Source organism: Panthera onca, chromosome A1 (genome assembly GCF_046562875.1).
Source record: "Panthera onca isolate mPanOnc1 chromosome A1, mPanOnc1 haplotype 2, whole genome shotgun sequence".
NCBI classification, from domain to species: domain Eukaryota; kingdom Metazoa; phylum Chordata; class Mammalia; order Carnivora; family Felidae; genus Panthera; species Panthera onca.
This window is the reverse complement of record NC_138339.1, coordinates 59,105,079-59,129,426: the sequence shown is the minus strand read 5'-3', so window position 1 is coordinate 59,129,426 and position 24,348 is coordinate 59,105,079. Positions and strand designations below refer to the sequence as shown.

The 24,348-nt window shown below is 49.8% G+C and overlaps 1 protein-coding gene across 3 annotated transcripts in view; it reads left to right on the top strand.

Annotated features, from left to right (window-relative positions):
• Positions 1-24,348, top strand: part of SLIT3 (slit guidance ligand 3) — a 687,161-nt gene that overhangs the window by 609,383 nt on the left and 53,430 nt on the right. For all 3 annotated transcript variants that reach the window (XM_078446678.2, XM_060634984.3, XM_060634985.3), the window contains exons 17-21: positions 6,455-6,598; positions 7,261-7,404; positions 10,194-10,357; positions 11,462-11,594; positions 23,004-23,072. In XM_078446678.2, coding sequence (XP_078302804.2) covers positions 6,455-6,598; positions 7,261-7,404; positions 10,194-10,357; positions 11,462-11,594; positions 23,004-23,072 — 654 coding nt within the window. The remainder of the gene's footprint in view (positions 1-6,454; positions 6,599-7,260; positions 7,405-10,193; positions 10,358-11,461; positions 11,595-23,003; positions 23,073-24,348) is intronic.

The window sequence follows — 24,348 nt, the reverse complement described above, 5'->3', positions numbered from 1 at the left end:
CATCGCACTAGTGTGCAGGTGGGCTCGCTTCCCTTCATCCTCCCTTCCCACGTGCCCTAGCAGAGGAACCAGCACCCATGGGGACTCTCTACCATCTAACTCCCTTCTCCTTGGCCTCTCACCCCAGAGTCCACATCTCCTGGCCCCAGAGTTGGGTTTGCCTGTGGAACAAAGGAAATACAATTAAGCCTCATTACTCACAAATCCCATATTTGCTAATTGGCTTACTCACTGAAACTTATTTGTAATCTCAAAATCAATACAGTGCTTTCATACTCATTTGTAGACATGGACGGAACAGCAAAAAACTTTGAGCCTCCTACACGTATGTTCTCAGCTGAAATCAAAAATGGCCACGCATGCTCTGATTTCTCGTTGCAGCTCTCAGACTGTAAATAGGTGTCCTTTTCACAGCATATTTGGTGCCACATCCTTTCGCATGTTTACGCTTTTTGTCAGTGATTTTGCTATTTAAAGGGCCCTAGTTTTAGATCTTTCCATAGTGCTGAAGGGCTATCTAGCCTTCCTAAGCACAAGAAGGCTGTGATGTGCCTTATGGAGAAAATGTGTGTTACATAGCTTTGTTCAGACATGAGTTATAGGGCTGTAGGCTGTGAGTACAATGTAAATAAATCAACAGTGTATATTAAAATAAGGTGTCTTTAAGCAGAAACACATATCAGACAATGTTATGTATTGATCAGCTGATGAAAATGTTGTGACCAGAGACTCACAGGAACCTAACCCTGTATGTCCTCTAGGAGCAATGGTTCAGCATTCCCTAATTCATTTTTCCCCGGTGACTTTATAGAATATAGCCACCATGAATAATGGGAACTGACTGTAACCCTTAATTTTTGTCTTGTTCTTCAGTCTTCCCCCCCCCATCAGTCCCCTGCAGGCAAAGAGGAGAAAGACCTTCCCCTGCCCCGTGCAGTACCCTCCTCCTTCCCTCCCTGCCCACGGCCACCACCTTGCCCATGGCCTGTCAACTGCTCTGTAACTGGGAGCAGCAGCACTCTGAAGGGACAGATGAGAGAGGGACACATGTGGGTCCTGGTGAGGATTGTGGCTGCCTGTGTGTTAAGCTTCAGAGGCCAAGCATAGACATCACCCATCACCTGCAAGGAAATGCCCTTTTGAATTCAAACTTGAGAAAGGTGTGCTTTTTTAAACCTCAAAACAGAAACTTCCATGTATATGGAGATAAGGCAGGTATCAAAATGAGTAAGGCTGGCCAAGTACATATCTGCACAGTAAACAGGATCAAGTAGTATTTGCTTCCATAAAGCAATATTACCCCCACACACACCATGTTCAGTGGAGTTCATGCACTTTGAGTCTATCTTTCATCTTCCCATTTGTAACAGGGATGGGAGAACAGAGAACCATTTCTGTGTACCAAGAAAACAATAGCACAAACACAATGATAAGTGGCAACCAACTCCCAGCATCCACATCCAAGCAACAAGAGAGTGGTGGGGACTGTGGCAAAACACAGACCCAGTTCTCGCCCAAGGAGGCACCGGTTGCTTGGCTTGTCCCAGTATTTACCTTGCTGGAATGAAGGTCAGGGTTGCCAGATAATCCCTTCAGCAGCCAGAAATCCATGTGTGGGGAAAGAACAGACCTATGTTTCTTCTGAGTTCAGCTCTGTCCCTCTCCTGCTGTGTGACCCTAGGAGTGTCCTTAGCCTTGCTGAGCCTTAGTTATATTATTTACATAATAGGAATAAATCCGCCTTCCTTGTAAGTTATGATGAGGATCAGAAATAAGTATGGGAGCGCCTGGGTGGCTCAGTCGGCTAAGGGGCCATCTCTTGATTTCAGCTCAAGTCATGCTCCCAGGGTTCGTGAGATTGAACCCCATGCTCAGCGAGAGCTGAGAATTCCTGCTTGGTATTCTCTCCCCCTTTGCCCCTCCCCCACTGATATTCACTCTCTCTAAAAATAGATAAATAAACATTTTTTAAAAATAAATAGGGATGCCTGGGTGGCTCAGTCGGTTAAGCATTTGACTTGTGTTTTTGGCTCGGGTCATGATCTCGGGGGTTTGTGGGTTTGGGCCCTGCTGTCAGCACAGAGCCTATTTAGGATTCTGTCTCTCCCTCTCTCTGCCTCTCCCCCGCTCACACTGTCTTTGTCTCTCTCAAATAAATAAAATAAAATAAAATAAAATAAATAAAACAGGAGTTGCAAATTCAAATACTTTCAGGACCCAGGAAGTAGCACAAATGTGGAAAGGAGCTGGGTACAGGGCAGTGTTAATAATAACAATAATAATAGCTAGCCATTAATGGTTACTAAACACTGTACTCTGCCCCAGACTGTACTGATACTAATCCATTTAACTCCCACCAAGAGAACCAAAAAAGCTTTGAGATTGTTTCCTTTTACAAATAAGGAAGCTGAAACATAGAAGGCACCTTATCCAAGGTTAAAACTCAAGCAGCAAGGGCATCTGGGTGGCTCAGTCAGTTGAGCATCCAACACTTGATTTCAGCTCGGGTCATGATCTCCTGGTTCATGAGATCAAGCCCGTGAGATTGAGCCCTGTGTCTGGTTCTATGCTGACAATGCAGATCCAGCCTGGGATTCTATCTCCCTCTCTCTCTCTGCCCCTCCCCCCACCCGTGCTAGTGCTCTCTTTCAAATAAACATTTAAAAACAAAAACAAAAACTGAAGCTGCAACACCAGCAGTGGTAACAGTGGGGAATGCATGCATCTCTGAAGGCAGTAAATGCATGTGTGCACATGTATGTGTGCATAAATGCATATGCATAGTGCTAGCCAACCAAGCAAATGACCCATGGAACAGATCTGGTCCCAAAGACCACCAGCTACAACCAGTTATTTAAAATAACGTGACGGCAACTCTTTTTGTTAAGGCCCTTAAACTGGGACCCATCACCATCCCTATATCCCCGTAGAGGTTGTGGCTCTCAACTGGATCAGAGTAAGGTTAAAGCCAGCAGTGCCCTGTGCCCAAGTCGGCTAAGCTTCCCTAAGGACTGTGGGGTTACACTCTCAACCTGACCCTGACAGGGCACAGGGGCCAAGGAGAAGGAACATAAAATCAGGTGTTTAAGCTCCATGGTGTGTGCCTTTCCAAACTCTGTCTGAAGCTCTGTGCTTTTACCTGTCCTGTTAGAATCATGAGATCTCCATGAGTATCACATGTACTAAGTATACCAAAAAGAAAAAAAAAAATGTATAAGCCATTACCCAAAAGGTTTATTAGTACTGTGATAATTCAAAGTGACTCTTCAAATGAAGGAAGTCACATGGACTACAGTCCTCAGGCAGACTTCTATGTCAGTCCTTATTGTGAAGGAGAATCTCAGCCACAGGCTAATGCCCAGCAGCCCTCTAGCCTAAATCAGGTATACACAGGTGGATTTGTTGGCACTAGTTGTGTTTTTAATAAGAATTAGTTGCCCACTTTTAAAAATCAGGATCGTTCACACAAAAATCCAAATTTCTGGCATCTTTTGGAAAGTCAGAAGATCTGGCAAAACATGGCCTGCATTCCCAAATGGCTCCAGTGGAGTTGAAGTGAGGGACAGCCTCCCCCTTAAATAGGGCCTGTGCTTTCCTGGTCGCTGGGCTTGTGGCCTGTGCTGTCCCCACTGGACTTGCTTTCTACTTTAAGTCACCATCCTGGGCCCTGGGGACATTTGAGCTTGTGACCCCAGCTTGAAATAGAATTTCTACCTCAGGGGGAGGGAGAGGTTCATAAAAAGGTGGATAGGACCTCCCTGACCTGACAGTGTGCCAGAGTGCTCTTTCATTATGACCCAGTATCCTCAGTTTCTAGAAAAATCCACATAGCTCTCTCCCCACTAAGTTTTCGTCTGGGACTGGGCTTTAAACAGGATTACAGACGCTTGGCCTGTTGCCAGAGTTTATGCACTGTCTTACGAACCATGGGCTAGAAGAGGCCTGGGCTTGCCTTCTCAGACTCAGGCTTCCCAGGGGTAGCTAGACAAACCCCAGCCTACAGGGGCCTCAGTGTTTCTTGGAAAGATGAGAAGAAGGTCTGAAAGGTACAGGCTCACTGGGGCTGTCCTGCCTCTGCCCCTCTGAACAGACCCCAAGTCTGCATAGTGTCCAAGGCTGGACCCTTTCAAGTGTAATATCCCATCCACGTCAGAGTCAAAGCCATGATGTAGCCATATTCCTTCAGGTCCATTGGTGGAGACAAAAATGGAGAGAGGCCTCCTGAGTGGTCCTGGTTTTACATCTTGGGGTTCCTGGGATCTGGGGTGTCTTCAGGAAGATCCTGATCTGAGAGTAAGACAGAGTTCCTACAAAACCCTGATGTCCTTGTTTTGTGTATGGAGTGCTTGCCTCAAGCTGCCTATAGGTTTGAGCAGTGCTTTGATGAATGGAGAGACAACAGCAGCCTGGTCTTCTGGAAAATTCTATCCCCTCCTTTTGTGCTCTCCTTATGTTTTCCCTTCTCCCAGCCTGAGGAAATCCAATTCACAAACCTTACAGTAATGTGATGTTAATTTTGTTCATTTAAAGAAACAGATGTCAGGAAATGGGAGCCCTCCCCCTTCATGGCTGCTTTAACTCATCTTCATTGCCCGTCCTGTGTACTTTAATTCCCCAAGGAACCTAACTCTCTGGAGCAAACTCCCGCTCCTCTGGCATTCAGATGAGTTATAGCTGCTGGGAGAGCCTTTATCTCTCCTCCCATGTCTAATTTGGGGGTAATTTGCAGTCTCCCCAGTGCATTACCTCCATTCCTGGGTTATCCTGGACCAGGACTACCAGGATTTATAAGAAAACAGGCTGAATTTAAGGAGAGCCAGTCAAGGGTACAGAGCAGAAATCCAGTTAGAGTCTCCCAGCTCTCTCAGACCTTGGGGGAAGGATGCTGAGGAGTATTGCTCCTGGTTCCCAGGCAGGGCAGAAAGTGGGAGGAGAGCAGGGCTATGACAGGAGCACCAAGGGAGCAGTCAGAGTACCAGCTGTTTCTTCCGCACCTGTGCACAGGTGTGAGTACTGCCATGCCTTGCAGGACCAGTCCCTGCCTGGAAAGAAGGCAAGGGGCTGGCGTCAAGCCCACGGGTGCCCAGTTCCATCACTTGCTCAGAGCCAGCTGATGAGGGAGGCTTCATCCCCTGGGGATGCCATGGGTGAGCCCAGAGCTGCATGAGACTGGTGCAGGAGAGAAACACAAGTACCAGGAGCTCAGGGTGCTACTCCGGGACCTGGAGCCACATCCTCACCTGTCTGGGCCTCAGTTTTCCCAGCCGTAAAATGCGCCAGCTTGTTCATTTCCGGTGAGCCCTCGGTCCCAACCACATCAGTGTGCTTAGTGGGTTAGTAGGCTTCTTCTGCACCTGCAGATGTCACTGTTCACAAAACACTATTCCCTGTGTCAGGCATTTGCTCCAGAGACTGGATTCTTCCCCCAGTTTGTGTAAACACCATCACTTTCCACTCCATCCATCCTGCCCTGAATGCATTTCAGGCCTGACCATTTTGGGTGGTCCATGGAGACCCCCTGCCAGGAAGAGCCCGGAGGGACTCCCAGCACCAGCGGCCCTGCAGGATCTCTCATGAGGCCTGGCATGTGGTGATTAGACATCTGAGGGAAAGACCATCTTTCAGAGCTCAGGGGCAGACTCAGAAGGGGCAGTCCCAAGACTTGATAGGACCAAGGTTGCTAGGACTGTAAGAAAATCCAATACCCCAAGCTCTGAATTCTGCAAAGCAGTAAGGATGGGTGTGAGTATCCATATCACCAAAGGAACATTCACTCGAGAAAGAGGCAGCTCCCTGGAGGACTTTTTATGCACCAGAAAGCGGGGACCCAATCTCTTTTCTATCAGCGCGTGACTTTGGGCAAGTTACTTAATAAATTCTCTGAACTTCAGTTCCCTCATCCATAAAGTGAGACAATGATAATATACATTAATATTCCTCTGAGAGCCATTATTTTAAGGATTCGATGTGATTCCGTGGTCCTAACCCCTCACACGGAACCTAATACACAATCAATGCTGAAAAAGTAGTAACCAGAAGGTATCTATTTACATCGAGGACATTTACTTCGAGGATCTCAACTGTAGAGCTGGAAGTTCTGCAGATGTCCCACCCCCACTGAGGGCACATTTTGTGTTTTTGTCCTGCCCCCCACTTGAGAAGCACCGCTTGGCTAGAGCTTCTGTTGAAGGGAGAAAATCAGTTTTAGAAGCACCATTTTAAATCTGCTCATCCCCAGGGAAGAGGAACACCCTGAAAAGACTTTAAGTTCCGCACGGCCCATTTCATACAGCAACCCCACCTGTGTGGATTGGGGTCCCTGCTCCATGGCCGCAGGTGCTGAAGACCAAACCTCAGGAAGCCCCACCATCCAGAGGTGCCTGAGAGTCCCTACTGGCTGCAGAGCTGACGATTCCCTTCCTGCACCCTGCCCCACTCTGTCCCCTCCTTCTAGAAACCTGAGCAACAATAAGATCAAGGAGGTGAGAGAGGGTGCCTTTGATGGAGCGGCAAACGTGCAGGAGCTGATGCTGACTGGGAACCAGCTGGAAACGGTGCATGGGCGCATGTTCCGCGGCCTCAGCAGCCTCAAGACCTTGTGAGTGCCCAGGGCCTGGGCCAAGTCCCAGAAGGGGATGGGAGGGCAAGGGCATCAGAGGCGGATTACAAAGGCTGCCGGGCAGCTCCTGGGCCCGGGTCTGTCCTGACCTGTTGAGTGCCTTTCTTCCTAGAGCCAGAGAGGCGCTATACATTTCCCAACCCTTGATGGGAAAGAACTTAGCACCCTCAACACACACACACTGAAAGATACTTGCCCTAAGCTGTACACATATATAGATTCGTACTGGAAACATGCTGATAGAGGCACATGCACGTTTACCCACATAACACATACACACATATGCATAACAATGATACACACACAGTATGCACATAAGCACATACACAAATAAGCATGTACATACAGGCACACACACACACTCAAGCTGATGTCCACAGCCACATCTTGACACCAAGTTTCACTGAACACAAAGCAAGCACAGGCAAGAATGTACGTACACATTTACATACATGTAGCCCCGGTGGGGACCCAGACCCTACTATCACAGAACAAACCTCAGCAACATGACTAGTCTGGGCTTGGAGTTGGCATCCCACCTACACACACACACACACACACACATTGTGTGGTGGTGGCTCTGTGGTGGGGAGGAGAAGATAATGCCTGTGCTCCCCTCATCTCCACCCCTCTTCTTGCAGGATGCTGAGGAGTAACCTGATCAACTGTGTCAGCAATGACACCTTTGCTGGCCTGAGTTCAGTGAGGCTGCTGTCCCTCTATGACAATCGGATCACCACCATCACCCCTGGAGCCTTCACCACACTTGTCTCCCTATCCACCATGTAAGTCCCCCTGTGCCCACTGCACACTGACCCTGGGCCCCTCTCCTGCAGACCTCTGCCCTGGCAGCTCCCTACTATCTTTGGCCAAGGTTATTTACCCATCTTTCAACTTAATAACCATTTGCTAGGCTCCCTCCATGTGCCAGGCACCGTCTAGGTGCTAAGGATTCACAGACATGGTCCCTCCTTCCTGGAGCTCACAGAATAGTAAATTGACACAGAAGGGAGGTCCACAGTGATATGAAAACCCACCACAGGCTTTGTCAAGGAACACTGGAGCTATGTTCTGGAAGGTGGGTAGGAGTTAACTTGTTCAAGAAAGTGGGAAGTGCTTCCATGGAAAGTGCTTTCCTTCCATGGAAAGAACGCGTGCAAAGGCCCTGTGGTAGGTTGCTACAGAGCAAATGTACAAGACTGAGAAAAGTCCAACATGGTCCAGAGCACAGAGTAAGAGAGGGTGAGATATGGGGCGCCTGGGTGGCTCAGTTGGTTAAGCGTACAACTCGGTTTCAGCTCAGATCATGATTTCATGGCTCGTGAGTTTGAGCCTCATGTCAGGCTCTGTGCTAGCAGCGTGGAGCCTGCCTGGGATTCTCTCTCTCTGCCCCTGCCCTGCTCTCTCTGGGAGACCAGGCTACAGGCCTGCCATGGACTACTCTTATCTTCATCCAATGCATGTCAGGAAGCCACGGAAGGTTTTAAGCAGGCCAGTGACATGACCTGACAGGGATTTTTAAATGATGCCTCTGGCTGCTTAAATGTATACCAGAACCAGAATTAGACTCTAGCTCTCAGGACACCTAATGAGTACTCCTGCCCAGGAGCACTTTTACTATATTGGTAAAAGGGGCTGTTTAGAATAATGATAAAGTGATGGGCTCTAGAGCCAAAGCTCCTGGGTTCAAATCCTGGCTTTACCTCCTATTAGCTACGTGACCTTAGAAAAGTTACTTCACCTCTCAGTGTTTCAGTTGTTCCTTCGGTAAAATCTGTCTGGTAGGATTGTTATGAGGATCAAATCTACTAATATTTATAAAACACACAGCAGGGGCCTGAACACGTTAGCCTTTATGGTTGTTCCTAGTACTTCTATGTGGCTCCTTTAACCTCAGGTGCTGGTCCATTCACTCTTTCCTTCCCCAGTGACTCTGGAAGTCAGAAGAGAAAGGCTTTTGCTGCATTTGTATTGCTGCCCATTGTTATGTTCCCATACACCTGCCTCACTGGGAATAAAAGCCAAATTGTAGGGGTCCTAAAAAGCCCACGCCATCCAGTCCCTCCAAAGCTCCCTCCAGGCCAGCCCCACCAGCCTCCCTACTGCCCCCACCCACCCACCGCACCCCGGACCCACTCCCGCTACCTGAAACGGCCTTCCCCTGGCCTCCCTCCCCACCATCCATTCTTTGCTTAAGTGTCCATCGCCTCGCCCCACTCTCCTCCTGTGCCATCACCCCCAGTTCCTCAGCCCTGCTCTCCTTAACCTTTTCCGTAGCACTGACCATTCCTAATATACTATTACAACTGACCTTTGTGTTGTTGGTTGTGCACTGTCTGCCTCCCATCAGCTGGAATGTAGGTTCCAGGACAGGGATGTGCAGCTCTTCTGTGCACTGCTATATCCTCAGTGTCTCTATCTGTGCCTGGCACTAAGTAAATGCCCATTATATAACTGGCGAATAAACCGATGCATTGAATGAATGAGTGACAGCCAGACCGGGGACTGTGGGTTAGGAACTAGCACCAGCAGGTTGGTTTATTTTAGCCTTCTTTTTACTCCTCCTGTTTGCCTCCAAACTGGGAATCCAAAGACACAAAAGATGTCAAGAGAGGTAGAGTCACAAAGCATTAAGGAAACCAGCTTCGACATGAGAGGAAACTTGCCTGACTTTGCGCAGCTGCTGAACATCAGCGCCAGGATTCAAACCCGGGACGTCTGACTCCCAAGCTCTTAATTGTCCTGTCAGACCACAGCCACTCAGGGCTGTCTGGCCTCTTGTGTCACCTCCCTAAGCTTTATTTTCCTCATGTGTGAAATGAGAATAATGTTGCCTCCTCCCCTGGGCTGCTGTGACAAATCTGCATGGGAGAACAGCTTTATGAATTGCTTAGCCCGGTTGCAGTCCTCTGGGCGACACTCACAGCCTGACAGCTGCCCTCCCCGATTCCTCCACCAATCCACTCACTGCATTCCATAGGTACCCGTAAAGAGGCCGTGCTGGTGCCATACTGGATCCTGGAGACATCGGGCAGACAGACAGGGCTGACCCCCACCTGGGAGAGCTGAGAGTCTAAGGAGGGAGGCAAACATTGCCTGTGGGTTCTGTGCAGGCACCAGACAACTGGGGGAGAAGACTGGGACAGGCAGCACTCCTCATTTCCTTTTAGGGGAGGGGCCGTCTGAGCCAGGAATGAAGCCAGGCCAACACAGAGAGATTTATGCCAGGAGAGGGGGCAGCAGTGTGGAGGTGCTAAGTGTAAGAGAATCCTGCCGAGGGATTGAAGACAGCCAGCAGCCCGAGCCCAGGGAGGAAGGGAGGGCGTGTCAGGAGACCGAGGTCGCGTCTGTGTGTGGAGGTCCGGAACAAGGCCCTTGCAAAGACTGCATCTGGATCTTAGAAGAGAGTTTGCACTTCCTTCCCCAGATCTCCTTCCTCCTTTATCAGAACCCAGAGCCGGCCTGCCTGGAGAGCTGGGCCCCAGGCTTGCAGACCTGGATCCCAAGTCCCACTCCCATGGGGGTGGGGGGTGGGGGTGCTGACCACTCAAAGAGAGCCCTTCTTTCCTCTCAGAAACCTCCTGTCCAACCCCTTCAACTGCAACTGCCACCTGGCCTGGCTGGGCAAGTGGCTGAGGAAGAGGCGGATCGTAAGCGGGAACCCCCGGTGCCAAAAGCCTTTCTTCCTCAAGGAGATACCCATCCAGGATGTGGCCATCCAGGACTTCACCTGTGAAGGTGAGAAGGCTGGGGGCGGGGTGGAGGAGGGGCAGGGACAGGGAAGGCAAGAAAGACACCAGAGAGGGGAGGTGCAGCAGGGGACTGAAGGTCAGGACCCCCTGAGATCTCACTTGCCCTCAGGCATGCATCTGTGGCTCTGAAGGCCTCTGCAGGTCTGCTGCTAGCCATATGGCTCCTTCTTACAGATTAAGAAAAGGAGCCTCTTTCTAAAGACATTTTACTTCTGTCAATCAGAAATGTGTTGTAATACACTGATTTTGTTAAAACAAGATGACTTATGACTATCTATGAGAACGCTGTTGTACTCAATATCCTAATCTATCATGTCAGTGAGATTAATGCCCCTTCAATGATGAGGCACCCTTGTGCAGTATGTAACCTACACAGCTGTGCCTGGGAGCCCAGGCCCTCAGTTTTCCTGTCTGCATCGTGATGAGGCTCCGAGTATCAGACTTCAACATGGGCTCCTGGAAATTTTCTGTCACTGGCTAGGGAGTTATGAATACCTGGAGATCCAAGGCTTTGAGTGTCAGGATTCCAAAGGGCATATTTGCATAAATTCAAGCCAGTACTTGGGTCAACTATAGGTTATCTGGAGACAAATTAACAGGTTTGTAGATTAACTGAGGTTAAGGTATAATGGGGGCTGGGGACACATTTACCACTCCAGAGGGATTATGGCAGTGGAAGGAGTGAGAAAGGGAGGAGAAAGAGGAAGGAAGGAGACCAGGCTCTCCCCCTCCCCCAGACCTCTCCTTCAGTAAGGTTGAATTATTCCTGATTCAGTTAACCATGACCTCTTTCCTGCCTAATACTCTGGTTGGTCAAGTTTTGGTTTGGTTTGTTTGTTGGGGGGTTTTTTTGAGCCTTAATTTTATGTTGAATGTGGTAGAAGACAGGTGACCCTATTCCCCGACCCAAGCACACATTCTTTTCCCTTTAACCCTGGGTGAGACCAGCAGGCTCCTTGTTCCTGGTTCTGGCTCAAAATGGAGGGCTTCCCTTCCCTGAAGATGGCGCGGTGCCTGGTGCCTGGCCTTGCTCACCTGCCTCTGCAGAGAGGTTTGTCTCCCGCCCTGCTCACTCTGGGGCTCTCCACAGGCAATGACGAGAGTAGCTGCCAGCTGGGCCCACTCTGCCCAGAGCAGTGCACCTGCGTGGAGACAGTGGTGCGGTGCAGCGACAGGGGGCTACACACCCTACCCAGAGGCATCCCCAAGGACGTGACTGAACTGTGAGTACTGCCACCCCCCGCTGAACACCCTTAGATCCCCCCACCAGCAGCTCTGTCCCCAGTGTCTCAAGCAAGACTGCCTGGGATGCCCCTCTTTGAGGGGGTCCCAGCAAGATGGCAGCAGGGCCTCGGCCAAGGGTGGGTCGGGCAGCAGCGTGGACTTGAGAACAGGAGTAACTCCTCCCCAGTGCCTCTGCCTGGCAGGTGACCAGAACCTAGCCCTCCAGAATGCAAGCGGGAGGGTTCCTGTCTTGTCTTCTAGATCACCCCAGGCCCCCTGCTCTGACTCCACCTTCTAGATTCCCCAGCAGTCTCTCAGTCTGACACCAGAAATGGCACAGGATCATCGTAAAAACACTGCCCAGCTGGCACTATGGCTTACTGAGCTCTTCCACCAATATGATCCTTTTCCACCTTAAAGCTACTCATGTTACAGACGTCATCTTAGTTCTGTATCCTGTTCATGCTCCAGCCAGGAGCCATCTGACTCCAGAGCCCAAGCTCCTGACACTAATTCCTCAGGGTTGTTCCTGCCCCAGAAGCTCCCACTTAAATAAAAAAGACAGATCATTCCCTTCCTGAAGGGCTCTTCCTATGGTGCAAAAAACTGCATTTCTGCCCCCCGGAAAGCTCAGCCAGTCCCTGGGCAGGGAGGCCTCTCTCGAGTGTGCAGAAGCAGCCCGGCCACAGCAGGTGAGCACAGCCAGCACAAGCCACACTCACTGTTGCGTGCGTTCGTTCATTCACTCAGCGTGCGTTTATTGAGTGCCTGGTGTGTCGGGTGCTCTGCTCACACCGGGGAGCCACTGGTGAGCAAAACAGGTGTGACCCCCACCCATGTGGGGCCCATGGTTCACTGGGGAAGGTGGACATTTGTTCCATCATCTCAGCAGCACATGTGAGATGACAACCTTGAAAAGTGCTCCAAGAGAGGAACAAGGTAGTGACGCCCGAAACTAGAGAGGCGTCACTTGGGTGTGGAGATCAGAGAAAGCTTCTCTGGGGAGATTAAGCCGGAGCTGAAACCTACAGGGTGAGGAGAAGGTAATGAGCAGGGGAGGGGGTGCCCCACACGCCCCACGGCAGTTGCTGCAGGTTGGGGCAAGCAGAGCTGGGTGACATGTGACGGGACCCAGGCTGCCTGAGTGAGAAGACACACTCACACGCCATCACCCACTCACATCTCAGGCTCGTACTCTCTCCCTGGATCCCAGACACCAGCAGGGAGTGTGTGTCTGGCACTGCCCGTGCTTGCTGGGGAGGAAGCTGAGTAGGGCGCCGTCTGTGAAGAGCGGGTCGGTTCCTGGGTGTGAGTTGTGGCTCCCCCATCTCCTGACACCCAGGGAGGTTGCAACCAGGCCTGCTGATCCCAGGGAAGGAAGGAAGTCTTGGCGGTCACTAAGAAGTCCACAACAGCCCCGCGTTTGGGCCCTGGCTGTGCTGCTGGAGGTCTGCATGAGCAACGCCACTCAGTGCAGTGAGCTCCGAGCCCTTTCCTCAGCCAGCAGTGCCGATGGGTGGGGGCTGCCGAAAATGACCCAGGTCCTTGCCTCCTTCTTGGGTCAGTTGAATGCCAAGTGACATGTGCTAAAGAGAAGAAAATGCCATGAAAACAGGCCCACAGAGGCTTTTCCCCAGAGTTCATGACATAGAGATTGAAATAACAAAGATAATTGGCTGTAATTATAAGTAAACTTCAGAGCTTGGGGAAACCTGATTTCCTGCTTTGGAAATGATGGTGCTTCCCTTGGCCACACTGGTTTCCAAAGCGCACCAAGGACGGCAGCCCTCACCTCTGAGCCCAGAGGGAGGGGAGGGGAGGGAGGGGAGGAGGAGTGTCCAGGGAGGGGAAGGCAGGAAAATTGATGCCAGAGAAAGTGAAAGCTGCCAGGCCCAGAAAACAGTGGCTTGGAGGCCTCTGCTTTCAAGGACTAGATGCAGTGTTTGGATCCAGTGCTGGCTTTCCAGCTCCCTCAGGCATCATCCGTGGTCTCAGGCAGAGCTGCCAACTTACAAAACAAAATTAAGGTTAATTCATTGAGAAGAAAAAAACAAAAACAAAAAAAGCTTCGTAGCATTTCTCCAAAGGGCAGGGTGTGGGAGTTCAGTGTAGGCACTAGTGAGCAAGGCAATGAGAACCAGAGGGAAGTCAGTTCTCCTGCCAGCCGTCTGCAACCCCCTGGCCCTTCTCTCTCCTTGGGAGGAGGGCTGCCCGAGACCTGTAGCTCTCCCCTTTGCTCATTCAAGCTGTCACCGAGCTAGGCCCTCACTCAGTACCCCTGACTCACCTCACTGGTGAGAACTAAGTCACCCCCCCAAGCCTCACCCCTGGTAAGCAGCCGAGTCACGATCAGAAGGCACTTTGGTCTGACCCCAACCCCCTTCTCTAGCCCCCTACCCCAGAAGCTCTTCATCTTTGGGGTCTCAGGACCCCTTTATGTTTTTCAAAAGCAGTGAGGACTCTCATCGAACCTTTGTTCACGTGCTTAAATCTATTGATAGCACATTGGAAACTACTACTGAGAAATATTTTTAAACATGTGTTTATTAATCCATTTAGAAATAAAAATTTACACATTATATGTTTGTATTAAAAAAAAAAGCATACTTCTATGAAAACCAAACCAAAAGACATTTAACTGAGAAGAGTGACATTTTTAGAAATGTAGTTGAAGGCAACTGGATGTTCATTTCCTACTTCAGCACTCACTCTGTTGTGACAGGGTTTTGGGTCAAGCACGAGAAGAAAATCCAGCTTCACATAGACACATAGTTGAAAAAGGGAGAATTTTAATATCCATTCCAAATAATTGTGGAGATTCTTCTTTGATAATATGCCAAAACTGCATGGTGTTACAGGCTAGTTGCTGTGTGGAACCTAAAAGTTTATCAATGAACTTTTTATACTCTGTTACAACCCATGGGTCTATCTTGTGCTTTGAATGGAGCTTTCCCTGCCCCCGTGCATGATCTTGTAACACTGTGCCCTGGTCCTTTAGTAAATACTGGTTCACAGAGTTACACAGATCTTCGGATGCTGACACATTGCATTATACCGTATCGAAAATGTCGGATCCAAAATGTCATAGCCATTAACATGCATCACCAGAAATCTCAGCAGAAAAGTCTTTCAGTAAAGGGATGCTGCTCAATGTAGCCGTTATGGGTTTTCTAAAATTTTAATTTTCACTTGGAAGCAAGCTTGAATTTTTATCATTGCCAATAAGTACTAGTTCATTGTTTTCCTTGAAGTGACAGATTCACTCTGTTCACTTTTGAGAAATTACTTACTAAATACCTATCCCTGAAAAACCTGTTTGCTAGTCATTCTTTTAAGTAACAATGGTGTTTTATGGGGGGGAAAAAAAGGCTAATTCAGCTTGTAAGTCAGTGACACCAGACCTTTTTCTTAAGACAACCAAAGCAGAAAAGCTTTGTGCATGCCTCCCATTTTGCCACACAGAATATTAAAAAAAAGATGTATGCTCAAGCGTTGATATTTAATGCAATTAATAGTTTTTTTACTGCTTCATGGAGGGCATTCTTCAGTGAAACTGGCTTTTTTTTTCCCCTTACCGTCATGTGCTTGAGGGGGAAGAACATAATGACCACTGATATCATATGGTGCCATGGCCTTGATTCCTACTGAGGTGCCAGCAATTTTACTCACACAGTGAAAATGGAAAAAAATGTTTTAATCTTATCACAAAAGTAGTTCCAGCCTCAGAGAGCCCTGAAAAAGTCTAAAGGACCCCCAGTGGCCAGTAGACAACACTTTAAGAACCACTCGGGTAATTCACACACTAGCAGGCAAACAATACAGAGACATCTGCTAAGTTCCTGATTCAAAACCAAGCCTACAAGGGCACCTGGGTGGCTTAGTCGGTTGAGCATCCAACTCTTGATTTCAACTCAGGTCATGATCCCAGGGTCCTGGGATCGAGCCCCATGTCAGGCTCCATTTTGAGAATGGAGGAAATTTTGAAACTGATTTTGGTCTCAGGGCCGTGAGCATGGATTTGTTGTCCCACCACTGATATCCCAAGGACAGGAGAGGGAAGGATGACATGTGTCCCCCAGGCACCGCTGTTGGAAGAAGGGATTTCTGCTGGGATGCAGAGTCTGAGGACATCAGGCTGGCAGTGTGTGCATGCACATGCGCGCACACACACACACACACACACACACAGCACTGATAGGAGACTTGAAAGGGTTTGGGGCTTGACCAGCAGAGCACAGGCTGAGACACAGCTCTGTGAGATTGAGTGTGGCAGGAGGTGATGATAAGAATGCATTGCTTGATGGAGACGGTGGGACCTGGCCCTGCACTGGTTAGTTCCAGACCATCAGGATGGGGCTTTGGGGTACAGCAGGCAGCTCAGATGAAGCTTTCTCCTCATCTCAAGTCTAGGGCAATGGAGGTGCATGCCAGAGAAGGGGCAGAGCAATGCAGGAGGTGACAAGCACAAAGGAGTGGCATGGAGAGTATGTGCTCTGGGATAGGGAAGAATCTAGGAAGTTCTGCCCACGCTGGCCTTTAGGAAAGCAAGGGAAGGTGTCCTGTGTGAGTGCAGTCCACCACAGCCAGCACTCCCAGAGCATTTACTGGGTGCCAGGTGCTATGCTAGATTTTTCTCCTATGTGATCTCGTTTAGTCCTCCCAGCAATCCTGTAAAGTAGGCATTGATAATCCCATTTTGCACATGAAGTAACCGAGGCTTGGGAAGGTTGAATGATTTCTTAAGATCACACTGCCAAGGAGCAGCAGAGCATTAGGCTCGAGCCCAGGGCTGTCTGACCCCAAGGCCCATCCTTTAGCAACTCAACTACTTTCTTCCTTTGGCAGAGGCCTGGGTCCCTGTGTGCTCTGGCCGGTGGCCTGGCTCGTCGGTGATTTGCAGTAGACAGTCATGGTCTCTTTGGAACCTGCCATCTGCCCATAAGCGGGGAGAAGGCAAAAACGGCACCCCTGCCATGATGCCGTAGGTACCTGTCAATGGTTCTGGCTAGGTGGGTCCTGACAGCTGGATCTTCTCTAGCAATGCCAGCTGCTGCTTTCTTTGCACACTTGCCACCCCCCACCCCCACTCACCAGGCAGGCTCCCAAGAGCACTTTCTAGAGAAACTGCCCGGCACTGACTGTATTCTTGCCTTTCTTTGGCCCGGGGAGAGGGACAGAAATTGCCTGCAGCCAGCTGGAGGGCAGCTGGCTCTGGGCACATCAGCACTTAGGAGTCCTGGCACAAGCCTTGGCCCAGAGAAGACCTCAGCAGATGGCTTCAGTAGAGGACACTTCTAGGCTATCAGGCAGTCATGGCCATCTGTGGGAGGGACGAGGGGAGGCTGGAGCACAGACCACAAGCTGCAGGAGCCCTCTTCATTCAGTCAGGTGTTCGCTGAGTTTATTGTGCCAGATAATGTCATAGGAGCTGGGAGCACAGCAGCTAATGTGACAGATAAGCCCCCCTGATGTCAGAAACTTACAATGGGGGAGAAAGACAATAAGAAAGCTAATCAGTAAATTAGGCATTTCAGATAGAATAGTGTTTCCCAGGGGAAGCGGGTGGGGGTGGGACATGGAAAACAGTAAAAAGAAAGAAAATGTTCTGTGAAGACCCGAAGGTGGAAAGATCCTAAAGTCGGGAAACCACGCAGACTGTGAGATGGAGCAAACAGAATGGAAAAGACACTGGTGTTCACTGAAAAGTCAAGGAGGGATGTGCAGTTTTTGTCGGGCTGTGGTGAGGGCTGACTCCTCATCCCCGGAGAAATACAGACGCTGAGGAAGAATTGTAAGCAGGAAAGTGCTGTGGTCCAATTTGCATTTTAGAAATATTACTCTGGGAGAAGAATAGAGAATAGACAGCAAGGGAATCATCTGTTTTCTAATATTCATATGTATTATTGGATGGAAGGGTGTGTGTGTGTGTGTGTGTGCGTGCGCGCGCGTGCGTGTATTCAAAGCACGTTAAACACTACTGTGCCAAGCAGTGCTTCGAGGGCTTTCCACTGAGACTCATTGAATCCTCAAAATCACTTCAAGGTGGTGATGATGATGAGCCTCCTTTTGCAGGTGAAATGCAAGCTCAGAGAGGTTAAGTGACTTGCCCAAGGTCACACAGCTGTTAGTGGAGCTAGGATACAAGCCTGGGCGGCTGCCTGACTCCAGAGCTACAACCATCATTCCAGGCCCCTGGTGGAAACCCTGGCCATGGTGGGGGCTCCTGGAAGGTGGCTGCCAGTCTCCTTTACCATTCAGCAGGTTTGAAAGTCCCTGGGGCACTTAACAGCACCACAAAGCTGCTAACAGAGATGGGGAGCTCTGTGTGGATTTTCGTGTGAGGCAGACACTTCCTCATGTGCTCATGCTGGGGCTGAAACAGAGCATTTAAATGCAGATCAACGCAAAGGTTGACCTGCTAGAGATGCTCTGATAGTTCTGAGGCTGGAGGGCAAGAGTGCAGTTTTCTGAAAGGGTCCCTCTGGGGCCTGGGCTGCAGGCTACAGGCAGCTTTGGAGTTCAGAGTCTTCATGAAGGGCTTTGCACAAAGAGAGTTTTCCCACACAGCCACATCTGTATTTGTGAAGTGAAGCCTTTTCATTCCACGTCTTCTGGGCTGCAACACCAGGTTGCCAGGGACATTGTGCACTTAAAGCGGCTGCCACACGGGTCCCATTCAGCCCTGCAGTGGCACACACAGCTCCACCTGGGGACTTCTGGGGTTTGCAGCATACAGATGGTGTTTCCTGAATATCTACTGCTATCAGCCTGTGCACTGGGCTGCTGTAGTGAGCAAAGCAGACACAGTCCTGCCCCACTAATCACGGAACCACACTTGGATGTCACATGGGGGTGGAATGCTGTGAAGAAAACACGCTGAAAGCTTGGATTGAGCAGCCTGTCACGTCCCCAGGGGATGTGGGAGATGGTGTCAGAGGCGGTGCTCGAGCTGAGTTCTGAGCCACCGTAGGAGTGAACTAGGCAAGGAGGAAGGGGAGGGACATATGTGTGCTGAGACCGGCTGCCCAAAAGGAGTATGAGGCATTCAGGGAGGGCTGAGGCCAAGCAAGAGAGAGTTTGCTGTGGGGGTGAACAGGAGAGGGAGGCAGGGACGGGGATGGTTAATTTCATGGGTCAACCCACCTGGGCTGTGGTCCCAGCTTTTTGGGCAAACACTACCTACATGTTGCCCTGAAGGTATTTTATAGATGCAGTTAAGTAAAGGAGATTACCCAGGATAATGTGGAGGTAGGCCTCATATAATCAATCGAAGGCCTTAAGAACGAAAAACTGGAGTTTTCTGTAGAAGGGGGAATTCTGCCTCAAGACTGTAACGCAGAAATCCTACTTGAGTTTCCAGCCTGCTGGCTCTTCCTTAAAATAAATTCTCTCTCCCTCTGTATATGTATTTATATGTGGGTCGTGTGTGTGTGTGTGTGTGTGTGTGTGTGTGTGTGTGTCCAATTGGTCTGTTTCTCTAGAGAACACTGACTGATCCAGGGCAGACCACAGACAGCTTGGCAGGATTTGGGCAGGATTTGGGTAGTCCTTCGCTGGCAAGCAGTAGAAGCCAGGAACGATTTTAAGCAGGGAACAAGGTTGATCCAGTCAGCATTTGCAGAACATCAGTCAAGCCAGGTTGGAATCTGGGGAACTGGCACAGCAGTCCCAGAGGCTCCAGAAGCATCTGTGACATACCGCTCATCCTCCAAGGCCCCCTGAACCTCCCCATCTCAGATGAGGACACTGTTCGAATCCCTGAATTCCAGTGGTCTTTCTATGCTTTCATTCAATTGTTGAGCAAATACACGCATCTATAGAGCATGGCCTGCCTTACGGGTGGACGTGGGCCAGACCCAGGGCATTCTTTGAAACCACTGCAGGTTTTTGTTTAATCCAGGGTCCTATGAACAGCCCTTCTCTGCATTCATTCATTAATTCATTCATTCAAATATTTGAGGTCCTGGGGCACCTGGGTGACTCAGTTAAGCACCAGACTTTGGCTCAGGTCATGATCTCACAGTTTGTGGTTTGAGCCCCGTGTCGGGTTGTGTGCTGACAACTCACAGCCTAGAGCCTGCTTCCATTTCTGTGTCTCCCTGTCTCTGCCCCTCCTCCACTTGTGCACACGCTCTCTCTCTCTCAAAAATAAAACATTAAAAAAAATTTTTAATATCTGAGGTCCTACTATTCGCTAAGCTCTACAGTATGGTCTGGTGATGCAACAGGAAACAAACCTAGCCCGAATCCCTGCTCATCACGTGGTAGAACATATCCTGTCAGGACAGAGATGGCCAAACGTCAAAATAAAGAGCTCCAGGTGGAGAGAGGAAATAGCATGTGTTTGACTTCTTGGGCTGCTCAGCCCTGCCTCCTGGACTCACTACTCCCCTCTCTGAGCCTCAGTGTTCTTGTCGACAAAAATCACAAAACACCCAGCAAAATATGGCCCCCTGTTTAGAGAATTAGATGAGGTAACAAACCAGAGTCTGTCTCATCGCACTGAGGTATGCACCTGTTGTTTCTGTTTCATTATTTTCCTTGTCACCATGTTGTCTGTGAGGTTAGGTAACATGCTTCAGATATGCTTGTCACAGGACCTTCTGTAAATATCCCAGCAGGGAGACTTGGGGTTTTGGTGTCTTATTCTGGGTTTCATCTTAGATGCCTCAAGTTTGCTAAGTAGTCGTAGCAAACAAACAAGAATGAAAGAATAAGCAGCATGGGAGAGGGTGAGCCATCACTGCCAGCCTGAGGCCAGACCCCTTCAAGTGGCTCCCTCGTGGTTAATTAGCCTCCCTCCAGCAGAGATGCTCCCTGGACCAGTACCTCCCCACTGGGCCTGTTCACTCATCCAGCTCCTGCCTCCCTCCCTCCCTCCCTCCCTCCATGCCACACTATCCACAAAACACTTCCTGCAGGCAGTGGCCCAGCATGGCTTGCCCCTCCCCCCGCCCCACTCCATCAGCCTGCACACATGCCAGAATCCTGCCATCTCCACAGAACCTCGCTGCCCAGCAGAGAAAGCTGGAAGGTCTCCTTCACAGGCCTGCCCCTGGCCACCACTGTTGAGGCACAGGGCCAGTGTTCAAACGGAATGTGAATGTCCTACATCCTGTCCCTCAGGGCACAGCAGAAGGGTGAGTGCAGGGTAAGCTCTCTGCAATACCAGCACCCTGCACCTGTCTGAAGTCACTTGTTGCACTTGGAATGAGCCCACCTCCAAGGCTTCAGTGTGATCCACCCATCTCCCTTTGCCCGCCAGACTGACCTCCCTGGCCTTCTTTCCCTGCCTCAACAGCCCCAGAGCTCAGGGCCCTCCACAGGCCTCACTCTTGCCAGACGGCACCCCCCTTCCCCTGCTCCTGTCATCCTGAACATCCCCCTCAGCTACATCTTTCTGCACTAAGTCCCTGGGCATTCCGTATCCTAGCACCTTGCTCCTTTCCTTCAAAGTGCACATCACAGTTCGTCATTTATGTGGCTTTCTGTGTGTGTCCTCTCCTTCTGACCCCCTGCCTCTTCCCCTCTCCCTCCCCCTCCACATTAGATTTTTAAATGCCCGAAAGTAGGCATCACTCCTGTCTTCTTCACCACTATATACACTACCTGGCACACTGCAGTTGCCCAATAAATATTTCTGCCTGAATAACTGAATGCATCAGTGAATACGTTTCAGCTCCTCTGCCCGAGGGCATGATCTAAGTGTATGTGGCTGAATTTTAGGCCAGATGATCAAACTCCCCGAAGGCAAAAATGCGGTCTGGTTCATCTTTGTATCTACCCTCCGCCCTCCCCACCCCCCCAATCTAGCATAGTTCTTGGCACATAATGAGTATACAGCAAGGGATTAAGGACCAAAAGGACATTAATCCAACATGCCACGGCAACCTAAGACCATATGCAGGCCTGCCCGGTATTCAGAGCCCTGAGGATTCCCAGGGACCAGCCCTGGAAATAAAGTTGCTTGGCCTTAATTTACAGTAATAACCATTCCAACTTACCCTCAAAGCTAAGCCTGGTTTGGTCATTGACAAACTGACTCATATCCTGTTTTAACCCATTTCATCCCATTCAGTCATTTGGCGGTGGGTCTACTGGATGCCAGGTAATGTGCTAGCACCTCATTATTCAAAATGCAGCCTGCAGACTGGCAGTTCCCACCATCACCCAGGAGCCTGTTAGAAATACAGACTCTCCGAACTGACACAGACCTACCAGATTAGGATCTGCTTTTTAGCCAGATCCCAGGTGATGTGTACATATGTTAACGTTTAAGAAGCACTGGGCTAGAGATAGAGACTGAGAGTCTGCTCTCTTGGAGTTTAAGGCAAACCCTGCACCGGTGGACATCACCGCTGGGTGTTGACCACTCCAAGAGGAAGCTATGGGAGGCTTATGTCAAGAAAGTTTCACCCAGGAGACCAGAGGCAGTGTTGTAAGCCATCTTAAAGGTTTTGTAATGTTGACCCAAAAGCAATAAGAAGCCCAGGTGAAGGGGTTTCCAGCAAGGATGGGAATAAATAAATTGGCCCATGTCACCCCCTAAAGGTAGTGATAACTTTTGTAATTCATGATTAAAACGAGACTTCCTTCTCTTGTTCTCAAGCTCACTCAAGTGTCCAAAGAGGTGGCCTCTTCCTAGGTGAGCAGGTCAGTGCAGGACCCTGAAGTCCAGACAGGTCTAGGTTCAGCCTTTGCCTGTCCAGGAGGAGTCTCCATCTGTTGGTACGTCCCCAGTCTGAACCCCTGTACCCTCTCACAGGCAGTCATCCCACTGGGAACCTTAGCACAGTGCTCCAGGAACGTACCCCCTTTCCTCAGCTTTCAGAGGCACACTAGAGAACAAAACAATGAATTAGAGTTCTTAGCGTGAATCATGGCTCAGGAATCCCATGCCCTCCAGTAGCTAAGTAGAGGCCATATGGAACTGTGGTAAGATTATAGTCAGAGGGACCTGGGTTTGAGTCCTAGCTCAGCCACTCACTCACTGTGTGACCTTGGGCAAGTGTTTTAACATCTCTGAAATTCTGTTTCCTCAATTGTGAATCCAAGAGAATTGTGAGGGCTGGGTACAGAGTGAGTGCTTTATTTATTTAACAAATATTTATTTGACATCTACTGTGTGCCAGCTCTGTACGTACTCTTGGGGGATCCAGCACTGGGCAATTTTAGACAACAGCCCTGCCATCAATGGAGTTTAGCAGTCCAGTGGGAGAAAATGTCATTAGTTGAATAATCACGCATATAAATATAAATGACAAACGTAGTATGTGTTTTGATGTAGGGGAGAAAAGAAGCTGAGAGAGTAAAACAGAGGCCCAGCCTAGCCCGGGGGAGGTGACTCTGAGAAATGACAAATTGTGCAGTGTCTCTTGGCCAAGCGTCACTCTGCCCCTCTCTTTCAGGTACCTGGAAGGAAACCACTTAACAGCCGTGCCCAGGGAGCTGTCCGCCCTCCCACACCTGACACTTATGTAAGGAGCCCGGCATCGGGTGGGACAAGTAATTTTCTTGCCTGGGGGAGCTCAGGAAACTGACATGGAGGGTCAGGGAGGATGATCTGCAGGCTTCACCACATTCCTGCACTTTCTCCCCGGGTGGAGCAGAGAGAGGCAGCTGGGAGGAGTGAGCCGGCCTGATGGGCCAGGTCTTACCAGTGAGAGCTACACAAAGAAATACCCAGAGCCTGGCATCACTGACTGTCCATCCACATCAACTTCCTCCTTGGCATAGAGAGAGGTGGGACAGCCTCTGACTTTCTGGTGCCCCAGTTAAATCCCAAGCCTCCTCAGTCTCCAATTTCTTGCAAGCTGTGGCTGCACTGAGGTTTGCCAAAAGCTTAAAGGGGCGTTTTTTTCTTCCTCCTCTAGTTGCCCAGAAAATGTTCCAGGTAGATGGTTGAAATTGAGGTTCCTTTGGGTGGTTACTGCCACTGGCTGCAAGTCTGCCAAGATCCAGGAAAACTCCCGAATGAGGAAATGTGGGGCATGGATGAGGCCCAGGAAACCGGGTGGTCTGTAAGCTTTGTCCCTTGACCGCCTCGCTGCCTTGCCAAAGTGGGACCCGTGAGAATACAAAGTAATTCCTTGGGCGAGTGGCCATTGGAAGATCACCCTGGCTGATTAGGGGGTGGGGAGCTGGTCCACAGGGGGGAATTGAGAGTTCTTTCACAACGAAACACTGTTTCCCTTGGAAAAATGGGGCTGCTGAAGAAAGGTGGAAGAAAGCCACCTGTCACCTCGTTCAGCCTCGCTTCCTAAATATCCCCCAAACCAGCCTCTGGATGAGATCTCTCAGCTTCAGCCCTGTGGGCATTTAGAGCCAGATCATTCTTGGTTGTGGGGCTGTGGTGGGCATTGTGGGATATTTTGCAGCAACCTGGGGCCCCTACCCACTAGACACCAGCAGCACCCCTCCGCCAGTAGGAACAACCAAAAATGTCTCCAGACATTGCCACATGTCACTGGGGAAGCAAAAGTGCCCCGAGCTGGGAACCCCTTCTCTAGAGCAATGGCTCTGAACCTCAGCTGATTAGTCTGTTTTGTTTTTTTGTTTTTTTGTTTTTTTTTTTTAATACTGATGCTCAAAACCACCCTCAAGCAATTAAATCAGAATACCTGATTTACAAGCCAGAATATCTGGACATGGAACCCAGGCCTCAGAGGCTGTAAACATTCTGCAGGTGATTCTGATGTGCAGCTACTATTGGAAACCACTGCTTAGGATATTTATCCCTGAAGAGAAGCTGGA